Source organism: Anolis sagrei, chromosome 5, assembly GCF_037176765.1.
Source record: "Anolis sagrei isolate rAnoSag1 chromosome 5, rAnoSag1.mat, whole genome shotgun sequence".
NCBI lineage: Eukaryota > Metazoa > Chordata > Lepidosauria > Squamata > Dactyloidae > Anolis > Anolis sagrei.
Window position 1 is genome coordinate 137379962 of NC_090025.1, and position 19125 is coordinate 137399086.

The window sequence follows — 19125 nt, forward strand, 5'->3', positions numbered from 1 at the left end:
GCACAGAATGTTTTTTTTTCTAACCATCGCTGGTGGTGAAAACTCTCCAAGGTGGAAAGTACACCATGGGTGCTTTTATACAGTACAATCCGATTGAGGAGGCTATAAATCCAGTGGTATAGTGACAGTTTTATGTGATGAGCCATGTGTTGGCTCCATCCCATCCTCAGTCAATGTGATCATCACCACGAATAGCTGCAAACAAAGCACAATGATGAAAGCATGAAGTTTCTGTCAGAGCTTTAGAAATATCTTTTTTTGCACAATAGGTTCCTAGCCAATATAGTCATAGACTTTGTTGTCAGGGCAGTTGGAGCCCAAAGAAGAGATTATTCAGCCTCTCTGTGACAAGTAGACCCGCTACACAGAGCAGTGTCTTTAGAACAAAGAAATCATCCCTCAGAGAACACCGTAATAATATGCCCATAGAAAATATACATTTTTCCCATGTCAGTCTTTTATCTCCCTTGACTGTGCAAACAGAAGGGGAGAGGGAAATCAGTTTGCCTATAAATAGAAAAATATCAATTCCTGTTTTTGATATTTTGAATGCTTTGTGCTTCTCTATTAAATATATGTACTGTTCTTTTTATTGCTTCATAATGTTATATTATGAGCTGCCTTTTGGAGGCATTATTGGAAAGGTGGTGGTCAAATATTTATAGTAAAAGACCAGAATATGTGTTTCTGTACCTCTTTGTTTTTGTTATACCTCTAAGCCCATGGAACATAGATGCCCAAGACTTTACATTGCTATTAAGGGGTAGAGTCTGCATCTCAGTCTTATTTTGTTTTTAGCATAGGAATGGTCGCATTTAGTTAATTTAAATGTTTGTGGCCTGCAGTACCATCTTCAGCTAGTACATGCCATACCTCCCTTTTATCAGAAATAGTAAAAATTGAAGCACACTTCGAAGATGAATATTTGCACAAATCCTAGGTAACACTTTCCTTTGAAGGACCTGAGATGTTTCAAATAGTTGAACAACCTTCTGTGTGGTAATGGAGGAGGGAAGGGAGCATGAAAATAGGCTTATCAAGCATTAGGATGGAAGGAGACAAAGATTAGTGGTGATTTAAAAAATGTGGAGAGGAACAGAATACAAAGAGAGAGAGATCATTGTGTGGGTGGGCCATTAATGGGTTTTCAAACTCATGCAAAGTTAATATTTCCTTGAATTCAAGGAGTTTATCACACAAAGCTGCTATTCCTCAGCAACTGCATGATTACTGATACCTGATACATAACATCATGAGCTGGTATTGTATCTCTCATTTGGTGCAGTTGCGCTGATCTGCCAGTTCATGGTCCTGCGGTTGTCTCCCCATCTATATTTATTTATTTATTTATTTGCTTTATTTCTATACCGCATTTTTCAGCCAAAATGGGCGACTCAATGCGGTTTACACAGTACAATTTATCATAAAAATAACAAGTGGTTAAAACACATCATATACAACAGACAAACAACAATCAATTATCCTATCAACGCCTCAATAAAATCAGAATCCGTTCTCAAAATCCTTATACCATTCCTATGTTCGATTATACCGTCTTCCTGAATTTAGTTGCACTGTTTAACCAAACGCTTGTTCGTAGAGCCACGTCTTGACCTTCTTCCTGAACGCCAGCAACGAAGGGGCCTGTCTGATGTCTACGGGTAGGGCATTCCATAGCCGAGGGGCCACCACCGAGAAGGCCCTGTCCCTCGTTCCCGCCAGACGCGCTTGTGACGCAGGCGGGACCGAGAGCAGGGCCTCTCTGGACGATCTTAATGTCCTAGTCGATTCATAGGTGGAGATGCGTTCGGAGAGGTAGGTGGGGCCGGAACCGTTTAGGGTTTTATAGGCTAAAGCCAGCACCTTGAATTGTGCCCGGTAGCAGATTGGCAGCCAGTGGAGCTGGCTCAGCAGTGGAGTGGTGTGCTCCATGAGTGCCGCTCCCGTTAGCAACCTGGCTGCCGCGCACTGGACCATCTGAAGCTTCCGGGCAGTCTTCAAGGGCAACCCCACGTAGAGCGTGTTGCAGTAATCTATACGGGATGTAACCAGAGCGTGGACTACCGTGGCCAAGTCAGACTTCCCAAGGTACGGGCGCAGCTGGCGCACAAGTTTTAATTGTGCAAATGCTCCCCTGGAAACCGCCGAAACCTGGGGTTCCAAGCTTAGCGAAGAATCCAGGGTCACACCCAAGCTGCGAACCTGCGTCTTCAGGGGGAGTGTGACCCCGTCTAACACAGGCTGTAACCCTATACCCTGCTCGGCCTTTCAACTGACCAGGAGTACTTCTGTCTTGTCTGGATTGAGTTTCAATTTGTTAGCCCTCATCCAGTCCGATACAGCGGCCAAGCACCGGTTCAGGACCTGAACAGCCTCCTTAGTAGTGGGTGGAAAGGAGTGACAGAGTTGGACGTCATCTGCGTACAGATAACACCGCACCCCGAAACTCCAGATGATCTCTCCCAACGGCTTCATGTAGATGTTAAACAACATGGGGGACAGTATTGAACCCTGCGGGACCCCACAAGACAATGGTTGTGAGGTCGAGCAGTTGTCCCCCAGCAACACCTTCTGGGTATGATCCTCTAGGAAGGACCTGAGCCACTGTAGAACAGTGCCACCAAGGCCCATTCCCGCGAGGCATCCCAGAAGGATACCGTGGTCGATGGTATCGAAGGCTGCTGAGAGGTCCAGCAGAACCAACAGGGACACACTCCCCCTGTCTAGCTCACGCCGGAGATCATACACTAAGGCGACCAAGGCTGTCTCGGTACCATGTCCCGGCCTAAAGCCAGACTGCGCCGGATCCAGATAATCCGTGTCTACCAAGAATACCTGGAGTTGTGAGGCCACCACACGTTCCAGGACTTTGCCCAAGAAGGGGAGATTGGAAACAGGCCGATAGTTGACGAATTGAGTGGGGTCCAGTGATGGGTTTTTCAACAGCGGTTTTATTACAGCTTGTTTTAAGCTGGCTGGAATTTTGCCTTCCCGAAGGGAGGCATTAACCACCACCTTTACCCACTCGGCCAATCCTCCTCTGGCCTCCTTTAGAAGCCAGGATGGGCAGGGGTCTAGGATGCATGTTGTTGCCCTCATTCCTCCAAGTATCTTGTCCACATCCTCGGGTTTCACCAATTGAAACGAATCCAACAAAATCGGACAAGCAGATGCTCCAGCTACATCCTCAGAGACTGCCGTTAACATGGTATCCAGGCCAGAACGGATCAAAGCGACTTTGTCTGCAAAGAACCGAGCAAATGCTTCACAGCGGGCCGTCGAGTTGTCAGGGTTCCCATCCGGGGTGGTGGGATTTAATAGGCCTCTGACAACTCGAAACAACTCAGCCGGACGGTTCTTTGCGGATGCAATATTGGCCGCGAAGAAAGATTTCTTCGCTGCCCTTATTGCCACGGCGTATGCCTTAGATGGGCAACAAACCGTGTTTGATTTAACTCGCTCGGGTCTGAACGCCACACGCGCTCTAGTCTCCTCTTTCTTTGCTTCATCACTGCCAGGTCCTCGTTGAACCAAGGAGCTGGTTTAGCTCGGCTACTCGAGAGGGGGCGTTCCGGAGCAATCATGTCTATTGCCCTGGTCATCTCCCCGTTCCAGAGGGACACCAGGGCATCAACAGGATCACCAACCGAGGTGGCGGGAAAATCCCCAAGAGCCGTCAGGAATCCATTCGGATCCATAAGCCTCCTGGGGCAGACCAACTTAATGGGTCCCCCACCTCTGCAGAGGTTAGGAGGTGCAGTAAGTCTAAAACTGACCAGATAGTGGTCGGTCCATGGCAACGGAGAGATGGACAACTCCTCAACACCACCACCTTGCTCCCATCCCTGGCAGAAAACCAAGTCCAATGTGTGTCCAGCACTGTGAGTGGGGCCAGATACCCATTGGGACAGCCCCATGGTTGCCATGGAAGACATGAAGTCCTGAGCCGCTCCTACTAGGGTAGTCTCGGCGTGTACATTGAAGTCCCCCAGCACAAGAAGCCGTTGGGACTCCAATGCCAGGCCTGAGACCACCCCTGCTAGCTCAGGTAGGGAGACCGTAGTGCAGCGAGGTGGGCGGTACACTAACAGAATCCCTATTCTGTCCCGGTCACCCACCCTCAGGTGGACACATTCAAAGTTAGTTGACTGCGGGATGGGGCCTCTGGTCAGGGGGATAGAATTTTTATAGACTACCGCAACTCTGCCTCCCCGCCCTCCAGGTCTCGATTGGTGCGGTACGGAGAAGCCTGGTGGACAAAGCTGGGACAAATTTACTCCTCCAGCTTTGTCCAACCAGGTCTCCGTAATGCACGCCAGATCTGCCCGTTCCTCCAGAATTATATCTTGGATGAAAGATGTTTTGCCGTTGACAGATCTGCCGTTCAGCAGCACCATCTTCAACCCAGAGGGACCGCCATCCTGGGTACCCCAACTTACCACGTCAGGAGACCGATTACAAGTTCTTAAATTTCTTCTTCTATCCCTAGGCCGAATTTGAGTTGTTAATTTTCCACTGTTTCTAGGCCGAATTGGTGGTCTCCCTTTCCCGCATCTCCCCCTCCCTGTTATGGTTTCTATGGGGACCCCTCGGCTAGTGGAATACCCCTCTTCGTCGATGTTGCACTTCAAAATCGTAGCTTCATCCCATAGTTCTTTCCAGATTATTTGCTCTGTTGATTTCTCCTTGTGCCATACTACCTCCTTCCAGTCCTTTCCTAACCCTGCTATGCTATTTCTAGGATCTACCCACCCACTCCACCCTCTATCCCCTTCCCAGTCCACCAACAATACTGTTAGCAGGTACCAAGGGATGAGAGCCGACATGGATGAGCAGCGTTGGAACAGCGTTGGTACAAGTCACTAGATTTCAAGTATCAGCAGGTATTAAAGTGCAAGATGTAATTAAAGTGCTCTAGCGTATCACGTTGTTAGAGAGTTAAAGTGCTGTAGTGGAGGCTTAATAGCATTAAAGTGCACAGAATTTAAAGTGCAGATTATACTCAATGGTTAAAGTGCTGGCGGATGGAAAATTAGCAGCGTTGGCCAAGACGGTCGTAATAATAATGCAGTAACAGTGCAACAAGATGTAGTTTGTATAGTCAGTCCTCAATTTTGTTGTTATATCTGATTCCCATTTAGCCCCCCTCCCCCTAATACATCAGTCATAGAGTAGAGTCAGAAGGGTAATCTTATGGGAGTCCACAGATTACGGCTGCTGTAGAACTTTGCAAGGAATGTTAGATAAGGAGGCCACAATGGCTTCAGGATCTGATGCTGAGTTGGTAACATGATGTTGAATTAGTAACGTTTCTTCCGGAATGGAGGCGATAATATAAAGGATGGCAATATAAGGATAGCAGCTCAATGGTGGCGGCCGATGGTAGTTCTGTAACAGCAGCTATGTCACAAAAAAAGTGATTCCAGCCAACCAAGCGATGGCCTCGCAACCCTAAGGTGGTGGTATCGCTTAATGATGAATCGCAGCCGGAGTGGGAAACACGGGAGAACCGCTGCGCTCCAGATGGTCAGCTCTGTTGGTCGAGTTCACTCTCACTCCGGCAGGGGGGAGCCCAGCCGGGCCGCTCCTGGAGTTTCCGCAAGGTGGAGGCGCGGCGATGTCACTTAGCGGCGCAGAGGTGTCGTCATCCAGGACGCGCCGATGAGCCCAGCCAAGCTGTCTCTGGGGCCTTCGCCAAGGATGGAACGCGGAGACAGCACCACCCAGGGGTGCGGAGGAGCCACAGCGCAGAGCGCAAGGGGATCCGGCCAGGCCGCCCCCAGAGCCCTCGCCAAGAACAGAACGCCGAGACGCGGAAGCAACTCCCAACAAGGCACGGGAGGATCGCGACCTAGTCAGCGCGGGAGAATTCCACCACCAGGCCGCCAAAGGACCCGCCGGGCAGGAGATGGATGGGCCGAAGACGGGCAGACAAGAGCACCCCCCGGCTTGTAGGCCTCAGCAGTCCAATCGTCCGCAAGCCGGTAGGTCTGTGGAACAGTTATTGATCCTAGCGATCCACTCCGGCAATCCCACGGTCTGCTTTTGGATGGCTCAAGCTTACACTCGGGCAGGGGTTGTTTAGAGAGTCAACAGCTCACCAATCGCCACAGCTCGGTCGTTCTGGTCACCCTTTTGGGGTCGCAGCAGCAGCGGGATAGCAGTTGGTAAATTAGGTGAGCCCTGCAATCCGAAGAGGTCCACGAAGCAGTTTAGGAGGGAGCATTCACAGGCCAGAATGGTGGTAATGGTGGGGCCTTCACTCTACCTCCTTCCTTTCCCCTTTTTCCTTTTTCCTCCCTGGTCTCACCAGTCAGCCCCGCAAGGCCCCCTACGGGATCCTGAGGCGTTGCCGATCAAGGAGCCGGTGGAGGGAGGTTAGGATGGGGGTGGATGGCTTCGTTTTAGCTCGGATTAAGAGTGCTCGTCCTGTCCGAGTGGAAAGGTTGCTGTTAGCATGCTGCCATCTTAACCGGAAGTCTATACTCATAACTCTACTTTCCCAAACTTCAGCTGCTTCATAATTTATTTAGTTTTAAAGCAACTTTGCAGTTTCAGCACTGATGTTTCTTTAAAGGCAAATATTGCTGTAAATTATTAGTGAAATAGTTGGAAATAGCCAAGTGATGGGAAAAGAGTGGGAGAAGGAAAAAAATCCACCCTCTGACATTATTCCCCTAGAAGCAGAATTGATCAGTTGACCAAGGTAGGTGACTGAAATGTTGATGGATAGACAGCTGTTGGTGGATTTTTTCCCGTCAATAGCAGGCAATGGGTTAATCATAGGGAAGAAGCAGACTGGCAGTAGATGCACATGGTGTCATGCTATAAGGGCCATTGGTCCTGCTTCAATGCTGATTTGGCTGCCTTTAAATTAATAATTAACAAATGCTGGCACTACATGCAACAGGGTAGTCCAAGGAAGTGAAGCTTGAGAAACTTGTATCCCGATGACCGTATGATACCAGAGTTCTGTTTTCTACCTCTGATGCCAATGATAATTAATGAGGTAGAATTATGATGAAACCCACACAGTGTTCTCTTATCAAATATTTTAAAAATGTGAATAGTTGTTCTAATTTTTAACACTCACATTTAAATGAGCCACCTGTTAATCTGCATCCAAGTTATGATTATTTACGAGGGTGAAAAGTAGCATCAATATTAGCCAAACTTATTTGATTACCATAATCCTCGGGGTGCTCAAGAACCATATGTTAAGGGAAAACTTGTTCTGAAGTTGTAAGCTAATGAACATTACATTATGGCACAGTTGTGTGGGCCATAATTCTGGATTATAAACATAAGACTTAATTTTTCCCTCACGATAATGAAACAAAAGTCTTTTAAGACACATCAAACCTGCAGATAAATCTTGTCATCTTTTTGCTTTTGAAATTCCAGCTACCAGAAAATTATTTATACCCACTCAGTGTTTTGCTGGAAGGGGAAAACATAATGAAATATCTGTACCATTTAAGCATGTAATGTAATGAATCAAGTACCTGTAGTTCATGAAATATAGACTCTCTCATAGTATTAAAACACTAGATGTGTTACAATAATAGCCATACAGATTGGGGAGTTCTGAAAGAAAGCTGCCTATTCAGACCATTGGCCCTCTTTTGTCCACTGTTGATGATACTGACCTGTGGCAACTCTCTAGAGCAGTGGTTCTTAACCTGGGGATCGGGACCTCTGGGGGCTCGTGAGGGGGTGTCAGAGGGGTCACCAAAGACAATCAGAAAACACAGTATTTTCTGTTGATCATTGAAGTTCTGTATGTGAAGTTGGGCCTAATTCTATTGTTGGTAGGGTTCAGAATGCTCTTTGATTGTAGGTGAACTATAAATTCCAGCAGTCACATCTCTTTTCCCCAAACTCCACCAGTGTTCACATTTGGGCACTGTGAGTATCTGTGCCAAGTTTGGTTCACATCTATCATTGTTTGAATCCACAATGCTCGCTGGATGTAGGTGTACTACAACTCCAAAACTCAAGGTCAATGCCCACCAAACGCTTCCAGTATTTTTTGTTGGTCATGGGAGTTCTGTCTGCCAAGTTTGGTTCAATACCATCATTGGTGGAATTCAGAGTGCTCTTTGATTGTAGGTTAACTATAAATCCCAGCAACTACAAATCCCAAATGACTAAATTAACCCTCTCCCCAACCCCACTAGTATTCGGATTTGGACATATCGGGTATTTGTGCCAAATTTGGTCCAGTGAATGAAAATACATCCTGCATATCAGATAAATTCATAATAGTAGCAAAATTACTATTACAAAGCAGCAACGAAAATAATTTTATGGTTGGGGGTCACCACAACATTAAGGAGTCATGGCATTAGGAAGGTTGAGAAACACTGCTCTTGAGTTTCACAAAATTCTTTGCCAGCTACATCTGAAAATGCAAGGTTTGAACCTGACTCCTTTTAAACACAAAATATCTGCTCTTCCATGAAGATGCATGCATGCATACTCTGAATTAGATAATTATGTCCATTTGCTTTCACGATGTTTAGGGGGCAATTTTTGCAAGGATGAAGCCTGCAAAACTTCACACCAAAGCCATTAGAGCTTACTATGTTGTGTCTTATCTATGTAGCAACTTTCTGTACCCTCTGGGTTTACAGAACTCTCTCTTTCCAAAACTATCCAGATCTTGGAAAAGTTACTTTTTAAACTGCAACTCTTGGATTCCCCAGCAAGCACAGACACTGGATGGAGAACTGGGAGCTATAGTTGAATCCCCCAAACCTTCTATGTCCTATTTGTGCCAAGCTAGCTCTGAAACATAAATGAAATACAAGAGCAGCATTCAATTCTGTTGCATGAGAAGTAGCTCTCAGAAAATATAGAAGTCATGGATTGTTTTCAAAAACTTGGATATTTAAACCTAAAACTTTTATCCAGAATATACTTTTTATCCATCACCTGAAGAAATAACCAATTCATGTTGCTGCCAAAGATAGGCCATGGATACTGCAAATGTAACTTTACAGAAAAATGTCCACATATCTCCCCTTGATCTGATAATTATCCTATCATCAGCTGGATGATTGACTGATCCAAGAAAATCCAGTTCAGATTAAGTCCACTCCTCCTTGCTCACATAGTATTTTTTTACACGCCATTCTTTAGCATTGTATAAGAGTCTGGAAACATGACTTTTTGGACTAAAATTTCCTGCATGTTAGTCAGTGGATTTTGAAAACTGTAATCCCCAAATTTAGCATCTCCAAGCCTTGCCTACAGCTGCATTCCACAATAGCACACTATACTGGGAATCTAAAAACGTTATGCCTAGCTTTCCTTGACAGTTAAATACCTCCTCTTGGCTGATGATAAGCACCCCAAACCACAGAAATAACCCTTCTAATATTTTGCACAGTCTACTGTATAGCCTTCTGTTTCCTGGCAGTACCTGGACTATTCCATATCCCACGCTCTTTTCTCTGTATATAAAGCTGACAGTAAGAATTGCAGAAAGACCCAGATCTCTTTTCTCTCCCTGTGTTATTGAATAAATTTTATTGAATTTAGTATAATGCCAAGTTTTTAACTTTATTTGTGGTTTTTCTATACATTATAACTGAATTCCCAATTCGCTTCTGACATGATAAGTAAATAAAATTGAATACCCAAGAATAGGCTGGATTCAAATCCCAATAAAACCACATTACTCTTTGCAGCACACATTTACACATTTATGATTGACCCAGAGCTCCCAGCCTCAAATTTACCAGGAAGACTGCAAAATTCGAAAGGAATGACTAATACATTCCCAGTGAGGAATAGAAAAGGAGTCGGAGTCCAGGAGAACCATCTCCAAGGGAAAGTGCTCTCCATGGTGCTGAAGCAGTAGCCTGTAGATGGGAAATCTACAGTTATATATGAGTAAAGGTCAAACAGCACATGATGTGATTTGTTTGCTTCCACTCATGGCATCAATGTTTCTATATTCAGTTACACAAGGGCAGGACAGCTTTTATAGGCATTAATTTATGAGGAAAACAGTCTGAACATAACAAAAATTCCCCTTTACACTGGAGCTAGATTTAGAAGAAAGCTGTCATGACAGTAATGACATTTATAATGTTTTGTGGCTGAGCATGAAGTGTGATGATAATTTTATACACTTGTTGGCCATCAGAGGATGAAGAACCATTGCCCTAGAAGATGCATGTTCTGGTATTATTGATGTTTCTAGAAATTAGCCCTATACATTTCTCATTTTAAGAAGGATAGCAGGATTTTAATTTTTCCACAAAGGCAAGTACAGACAGAGCTTTATGGTAATGTGATACAGGTGCAGAGATTATGATCTCAGCTGTAGGAAATTTCAAAAGAGCACATAATAGGAATTTGAAAAGGTCTTCTCTCCACAGAGAGGTGTTCTCAGACAATTACAGCTGTGAGCCCATTTTTGATATCAAATGGAGATTAAAAAAATTAGAACCGATAAGTACAAAATGAAAAGAAACTGTTCTTTCAATAAATTCCCTTTTTTTTTTGCACCTACTGATTTTATTCTTTTTTTAACTGCTGTGTGTGTAGTACCTTTCTGTGGCATTGCTATCATTCAATGACATGTTTAGCCAAATGGTAATCAAGCCTCTTTTGCTCTACTATAGTGATGCTCCAAATAACAATCTTTTTGTTAGTGGCCATTCATGTAAAATGGTACAGTTGCACTAGGTGATGAAAAAAATACTTACCATTGCTGTCTGTGTCCATTTAGATCGTGACCATCTTCTATCTGGAAATCTATTTCCTCATTGTGAAAGACCACGTAGATCCAGAATAGGTCTTCACAGTTACTCTACCCTTGGAATATAATCATATTTGGCTACAAGAGATTACCTATGATATGGCTTAGGCTTGCCACACAATCCTCTTTACTGTGAAACATTATACTTTCTTCATGTACTATTCTAAAAATAGAGGAAAACATTGTGGTGCCATGGGTTGTTGATGTGGCATATAGGGGAACATTGCTTTTTTAAAAAAGTGATATTATTTCTTTTGCATGCATGCCTTGTTCCAAGAAAGGGCTTACAGGTATAGTGGATATAAGCTACCTTTTGTATACTTAGATATGATCCAACCTAATTCAGCTCACCAAAGGAGGTTTCTTACTAAACAAACATATTCAGCTTGAATAACTATTTGTATAATCTTTTCTTGTGTATTGGGACACTTCTCACATGGAGATATCAATTTTGAGCAAAATTTGAGGTAAAATATTATGACAGAATTTTAAAAATCTAGACTGAAAAATCCCAGGTTGAACTTCTTTCTCTGTCTTTTTTGCCTCCTTTATTCCAGGTCACAGATATGATGCTTCAGGACAAGCCCTATCCTGATTGGGGAAAATCTGCTAGAGCTTTCTGGAAAAGGGGGAACACAAGGATCATTTTGTTCTGGTAGGAGTTAGCAATTTATTTACTGAGAATTCCCAAGTTAGCAAGACTCATGCTTTGTACCTATGTTCTTATGAATTCTTTGAAAATGTTGCTTTGGAGAAGTATATTTTTATTGTACTCCTCCAAAACATGAGGTACAAAACTAAAATCAGGAGTCAGGGACAAATACACTTATTTATTTGAATGAATGTACAATCCTGAAAGAAATATATTCATTGTCTGATTTATTAATAATACTCAAATGACTCATCTCTCTACAGCCTGATAATATAAATCTCTTACTCCAGAAATACATTTTGTGTTGTGCAGTCTTTCTCAATGTTTTCATGAGTGACCTTGTACCTCGTACATTAATATTCTGTGAAAAATATTTCTCTTCCAGGCATCTATTGATGGCGGGATTTTTTCCTTTGTCCCAATTCTTGCCCAGAAGTATATATGCAGTATTTTTTTTTCCCTTTGCCCCAATTCTTGCCCACACATATATGAGCAGTAATTAGGGTATTTTTTTACAATCTTATATAACTTAAATCATATTTGCAAGTATGTGCAAGAAAGGAACTCTAAGATCGATTTGCAATTTATATTCAACATTATTTCAATTACTATTTTGCATAATATTAGCATGTTTTAATAACTATTTTTACCTTGAAATAATTTGTCACCGAAAAACTGGAGTACTCTTTTAAATTTAATAATAGATTCGTTTTATCTTCAAAAACTTAGCCTAATTGGGATTTTAAACATGTAAAGGGCAAGATAAATACATTTATTTTTAGCTCTGTGCAATGAAATACAATTGCCCTAGACAACATTGCTTATTAAGTAATGACATTTTTATGGGTTACATGTCAGGCATTTATAACAACCGACTTGACTATTCTAATAAGTAGAGGGGAGAGGAGGAAGGAAGAAATGAAGAATATTAAAAATTATAATTAAGTTTTATGGTGCCTTAAAAATGAGCAAATATATTATGGTGCAGTTTGTCATAGGTTATAATTTATTGTAGTAGAAGTATACCTGTCAAGTATGTACATCTTAATGGCTTAATGTGGGATGTGTTTGTAAGTACAGTGATAAGAGAAACATGTATAAAGCCTTACCAGTGACAATAAACTGAACCCAATATAAAGCCCAGTTAGTGTGGATCTATCGAAACAAATGGGGCTTTTCTGTTAATACTTTCATAAATACTGATCATTTCAGGTCTATTGAAATTGACCACCATGGTCTAGGGCAGGAGTCTCCAAACTTTTTAGTCTGAGGGCCGGTTAACAGTCCCTCAGAATATTGGGGCAGGGGGAGGACTATAGTTTGCAAAAAACATAAACATTCTATGCACACTGTATAGATATCTTATTTGAAGTGCAAAAAGCCATAAAAGAACAATACAGTATTTAAAGGAAGAAAATTTTAACCAATATAAACTTACCAGTATTTCAAATGGGAAGTGTGGGCCTGCTTTTGGCTGGTGAGATAGTCAAGGTAATTAGGATTGTTGTTATATGCCTTCAGATCGTTTCAGACTTAGGGTGACCCTAAGTTTAAAGTTTAGGGTGGGGCTGAGTAAATTACCTTGGAGGGCCACATCTGGCCCACAGGCCTTAGTTTGAGGGGCCTTGGTCTAGGTTTTTGATGTTAGATTAGGAAACCAGGGTTCAAATCCCTATTTATCTATGGAAACTCAATAGGTGACCTTGGGTGTCAAAAACATTCTCAGCCTGAGACAAAGTCAATGTCAAACTTGCCAGGAAAACTGTAAGATAGGATTGCCACAAGCCATAGTTGATTAGAAGGCATATGAACAGCAAACTGAACATTGAATTTACACTAAAGGTAAATTTTATGTTGGACTGCAATCTCTATTCATCCTATCCAACATAATCAGAAGTGAGGATGTCATGTGGATGTCCACATGATTCTCAATTAACCCTGGAATGCATATAAAAACCTTTGCAGTGGCTATTCACAAAACAGTGTTAATGATAACACAAATATGCTTCTGTTCATAAGCTAATGGGAATATGTAGCTGGATCAAAAACTGTTATCAATTAAAAATATGTATGCCATTGTAAAAAGTGAATGTTCTATTGTCAATTTAATGTGTGAATGTTTGCAAATGGTATAAGTATTATTAAAATTATATTGATATGTGGATCCAGTCAAATCTGCTTGCTCAACATTGTTCTAAAAATCCATTGTATTGGGATGAAGGCAGCAATTCCGTCTTATTATTTGATGTGGACCTTCAAGTTGTTGTTGATAAGCAACTTCGTTATATGGCTATCTTGGCAAGATTTGTTCAAGGCCTTCCTTTGAGGCTGATATATGACTTTCCCAAAGTCACCCATTGGGTTTCCATGGCCAAGCAGGGATATGCTCTTGCATTGGAATAAGCACTACTGAACATATTTCCAAATCCTACCCTGCATTAGCCATGTAGATTAACAACACAGAGCTGGTTTTCGTGATGAATTAGAGACTATGACTGAACTGGATTAAGTCCTATATCAGAATGGTTTTTAGTTGCCAGGGAGTCAGACAAGGGTGAATTTTATCATCCTATCTATTTAATTCACAGGCAGAACATGCAATGTGGAAAGTAGGATAAGATTTGGAGGAGAGAAGTATGAAAACTTGAGGAAGAAACATCAATAATTTAATAGATGTTGGGAAGATCATATTCCTAGCAGAAAATAGCAAAGATTTGGATTGACTACTGATGAAAGTTTAGCAATGAAGTGAATAAATACTTTAAAAAGACAAGCACAGGAGATCTGTATAGCATTAAAGTGGGTGAAACTGAAATCATTAGAGATTTTCTATACCTTGGATCAGTCCTGTCAGGAGAAAGCTAACAGGGGAAAAATCAACCCCATTGAGCTGTGGTGCTGGAGAAGCAACCCACAGATTTCACAGACTTCCAAAAACACAAACACACTTGTGAGTGCACTGCCTTTGATAATCACTTTTGCTGGCATAGCAGGTGATGTCCCAGGGCAAGTCTCCTCATGGACAGGCTTTTTCGCTTGATCACTGCTTGGCACTGATCTTCACATATGACTGCAGTGACGATGGTGATGGTGATTGTGTAGTGCAAAATTATAAAAGAAAGAATAATACAATACTTAAAATGAAGAACAATTTTAACCAACATAAACTTAACAATATTTCAGCAGAAGACCCCAGTCAACCCCCTTAATGCCATGCAGGAAAAATACAAAGTGCCTCTGGCAGATGGCAATCCAGCTAGTAGTAGTAGTAGTAGTAGTAGTAGTAGTAGTAAGGAGTAAGTAATAAGAGTAATAAGAGGAACTCTGGGGGCCATCCAGCCCAACCCTCTTCTGCCATGCAGGAAAAGCACAATCAAAGAACCCCCAACAGTTGGCCACCCAGACTTTTTAATAACAACAACAACAACAAATAACAAATAACAACAACAACAACAACAACAACAACAGAAACTCCCTGCAATAAAAGCACAACCAGAGTACCCTCTGAGTGGTGGGAGGTAAACAGGGTTTTGCAAGCAAAGAAGGCATGGGAGGGTCAGGTCTGGGTGGCAAGGAAAAGAGTCTGATCAGTGAGGAAGGTGGAGGATAAAGGGCCTGTGATCCAGGAGGATGTTGCTGCTGTTTTGACACCTTCAAACAATGGTTTCCCTGAATTTCTCAGGAAGAGGAGGTGGAAAGAGGAGGAGGCAGGAAGCAGCATGGCACCCCAGAACCCCTCACTATTACTTGCAGAGCCCCAAGGGCTTCACATTGCATAGTTTGGGGACCTCTGCTTTATGTCATCCCTCCTTTTTCCTGATATAAGGACTCCAAATGACTATAGGGGGGAAATTGTCCAGATTAGCCCAAGCCAAAGTATTAATTTCAACAAGCTTGTTGTCAATAACCAGTTAGGAAGAATTTTGTAAATTTGAGGTCTGCGCAACCCATTATTTCAAATTCCCATACGCCTCATTTTCTAAAGCCACATGTGTTTCTCTATAGATAGCTTTCTGCCTGTGCACTTTGAAGAATAACTTGCTTCTAGCCTCCATTTTGACAAATTTAATTGACTTCAGCAAGTGTTGAATATTGCTCAAAGAAGAAGGGGAAATTGATATGGTTTATTCAAAGGCATTGATCAATGTTACCTCAGGAGACTCTATAATTTACATATTTTATACTTCTACACATTTTTGTCAAACATGTCTTGGTGTGTGATTTCTTATTTAAAAGCATCATTTTGTACACATTATAATGGAGAAGATTTCTCCTAAGATGAATAGCTGTCAGTTTGAAAAATGGAAATTAAACATTGAAACGCAAAACCATTTGTATGTACTTAATTAAGCAATTCCATATGCCTACTGAATGGAAAAAGAGATAAAATGGACGTATGTAAAGACTAGACTGAGAAGGTCTTGAGGAGATGATGGATTAGCCATCACCATCTTTGAGGACTTTCCAGTAGAAACAAAGTGGACCTCTTAAAGAAAGACATATTTATCAACCAGTTTCTTATGTTGGAAGGTAGCTACATCTTCTTTCCTTATTTGTTACATATGTACCTCACCTTTCTAAAAATTGTAAACAATAATATTCTCAATAAAAAAAAGATTCAATTCACTTAAAAATCATGCAAGGGCACCCACTGAAAAACAGTTTTTCAATCATTTAATATGTGAATTAAAACAGAGTCATGGAGAAATAGAAATCAATTTAGTCAGCCAACTGTGTATTTAAATAAAAAGGCTACCACCAGAAAACTACCAAGAGGACAATGAATCGTTTCTCAGTAGGGAGTTCTGAAATCTGGACGCGGTCATTGAGAAGGTCTTTTCATGACTTTCCAAAACACCACAGCAGTTATTAAAAATTAAAAGGGAAATGGAGTAGATGACTTATGACACCTTGAAAAGGCCCAGAACTTTTGTAAATATTGAAGGGTGCCAATCCCTAATAGGAAGGACAAGAGACCTCTTCCAGAAAATTAGAAACATTGGAGGTAAATTTCAGGCAAAAATTGGTATGATAAGAAACAAAGATGGCAGGGACCTAACAGAAGCTGAAGAGATCAAGAGAAGGTGGCGAGACTATACAGAAGATCTGTATAGGAAGGATAACAATATCGAGGATAGCTTTGACGGTGTGGTGAATGAATTAGAACCAGACATCCTGAGGAGTGAGGTTGAATGGGCCTTAAGAAGCATTGCTAACAACAAGGCAGCAGGAGACGACGGGATCCCAGCTGAACTGTTTAAAATCTTAAAAGATGATGCTGTCAAGGTGATGCATGCCATATGCCAGCAAATATGGAAAACACAAGAATGGCCATCAGACTGGAAAAAATCAACTTATATCCCCATACCAAAAAAGGGAAATGCGAAAGACTGCTCAAACTTCCGTACAGTGGCCCTTATTTCTCATGCCAGTAAGGTAATGCTCAAGATCCTGCAAGGAAGACTCCAGCAATACATGGAGCGAGAGTTGCCAGATGTTCAAGCTGGGTTTAGAAAAGGCAGAGGAACGAGAGACCAGATTGCCAATATCCGCTGGATAATGGAGAAAGGCAGGGAGTTTCAGAAAAACATCTACTTCTGCTTCATTGACTACTCTAAAGCCTTTGACTGTGTGGATCATAATAAATTGTGGCAAGTTCTTGGTGGGATGGGCATACCAAGCCACCTTGTCTCTCTCCTGAGGAATCTGTACAAGGACCAAGTAGCAACAGTCAGAACTGACCACGGAACAACAGACTGGTTCAAGATTGGGAAAGGCGTACGGCAAGGCTGCATACTCTCACCCAACCTTTTTAACTTGTATGCAGAACACATCATGCGATGTGCGGGGCTGGATGAATGCAAAGCTGGGGTGAAAATTGCTGGAAGAAACATTAACAACCTCAGATATGCAGATGACACCACTCTGATGGCCGAAAGCGAGGAGGAGCTGAGGAGCCTTCTAATCAAGGTGAAAGAAGAAAGCGCAAAAGCCGGGTTGCAGCTAAACGTCAAAAAAACCAAGATTATGGCAACAAGAATGATTGACAACTGGAAAATAGAGGGAGAAACCGTGGAGGCCGTGACAGACTTTGTATTTCTAGGTGCAAAGATTACTGCAGATGCAGACTGTAGCCAGGAAATCAGAAGACGCTTACTTCTTGGGAGGAGAGCAATGTCCAGTCTCGATAAAATAGTGAAGAGTAGAGACATCACACTGGCAACAAAGATCCGCATAGTCAAAGCCATGGTATTCCCCATAGTCACCTACGGATGTGAGAGCTGGACCTTAGGGAAGGCTGAGCGAAGGAAGATCGATGCTTTTGAGCTGTGGTGCTGGAGGAAAGTGCTGAGAGTGCCTTGGACTGCGAGAAGATCCAACCAGTCCATCCTCCAGGAAATAAACCCCGACTGCTCACTGGAGGGAAAGATACTAGAGACAAAGCTGAAGTACTTTGGCCACATCATGAGGAGACAGGAAAGCCTAGAGAAGACAATTATGCTGGGGAAAGTGGAAGGCAAAAGGAAGAGGGGCCGACCAAGGGCAAGATGGATGGATGGCATCCTTGAAGTGACTGGACTGACCTTGAGGGAGCTGGGGGTGGTAACGGCCAACAGGGAGCTCTGGCGTAGGCTGGTCCATGAGGTCACGAAGAGTCGGAGACGACTGAACGAATGAACAACAACAACAACAATCCCTAATACCAAACTTATTGGATAAGTACTGTTGGATAATATGGAACCTATTTAAAGTGCCTGTTGCTGGGGAACCACATGTGAACCAAATACTCTTTATATGACACTATTTTCACTTAACAGAGAATTTGAACATGGATTTTTCAAGTAGAAAAAGATTTTCATTTACTTTCTCAAGATGAAGCAATTAACTTAAATTAGCACAGCTCTACCAGCTGATATTTAGCAATCATGACAAAAAATAGTATAATAGTTAATATATATATTTCTGATACAAATCAGATACAATTTTAGAATTTTAAGCAGATCATGTGCCGTAATCACAACCACCTCTCTACCATAGTTGATGCTGGCCTTTATATTATTGTCTGTATTGCAGTCTTCATGTAATTAGAGGATCACCAACTACTTAATTAGCAGGGATTCTTTTTCATCATTCTGGTACAGTACTTTTAGTACCCTATCTTTGCTTCCTCTGGAGACAAAAGTCAGCATGACTTCTTTAGCTTTGAAGGAGTGAAAAGCTACCTGCCTTGTTTATAACCAGTGCTTGGAATTTTCAAATTTTTTTAGGCAAGCCTCCAAATACCACAGCATACATGGCCAGTGGCTATGGAATTCTCCTAGTCAAAAAAGTACCTTTTTGAAGCTCTGGAATCCAATAAGTCATTATATTGAGCTATTTATTTCAACAAATATTCCAGTCCTTGATCTGTTGTGGGGACTGTCTTACAGGTGACCCAAGGCATTCTGTTCCCTGAAGTAATCAAGATGTGGTGACTGGTTGATGTACAGAAACTGAGTTGGCTAGCAGATGAATCATACTTCAACACTGGTGAAGTTTTAATAGGATAGCTTTAAGGGCAGAGGAAAGGCTTCATGGCACATACTCTATTTGTTCTTTACCCCCAGTACTTGTTGTCTGAAGCAATTTTCTCACTATGCTGCAAAATGTTCTGGTTGGTGATAGCATGCCTATCAACAAACAGATAAGGGGATACACA

At 42.2% G+C, this 19125-nt stretch overlaps 1 protein-coding gene across 1 annotated transcript in view; it reads left to right on the plus strand.

The window, feature by feature from the left end:
• TMEM117 (transmembrane protein 117) overlaps positions 1-19125 on the plus strand; it is a 310319-nt gene that overhangs the window by 194860 nt on the left and 96334 nt on the right. The window contains 1 exon segment of the mRNA XM_060777572.2: positions 11332-11429. Coding sequence (XP_060633555.2) covers positions 11332-11429 — 98 coding nt within the window.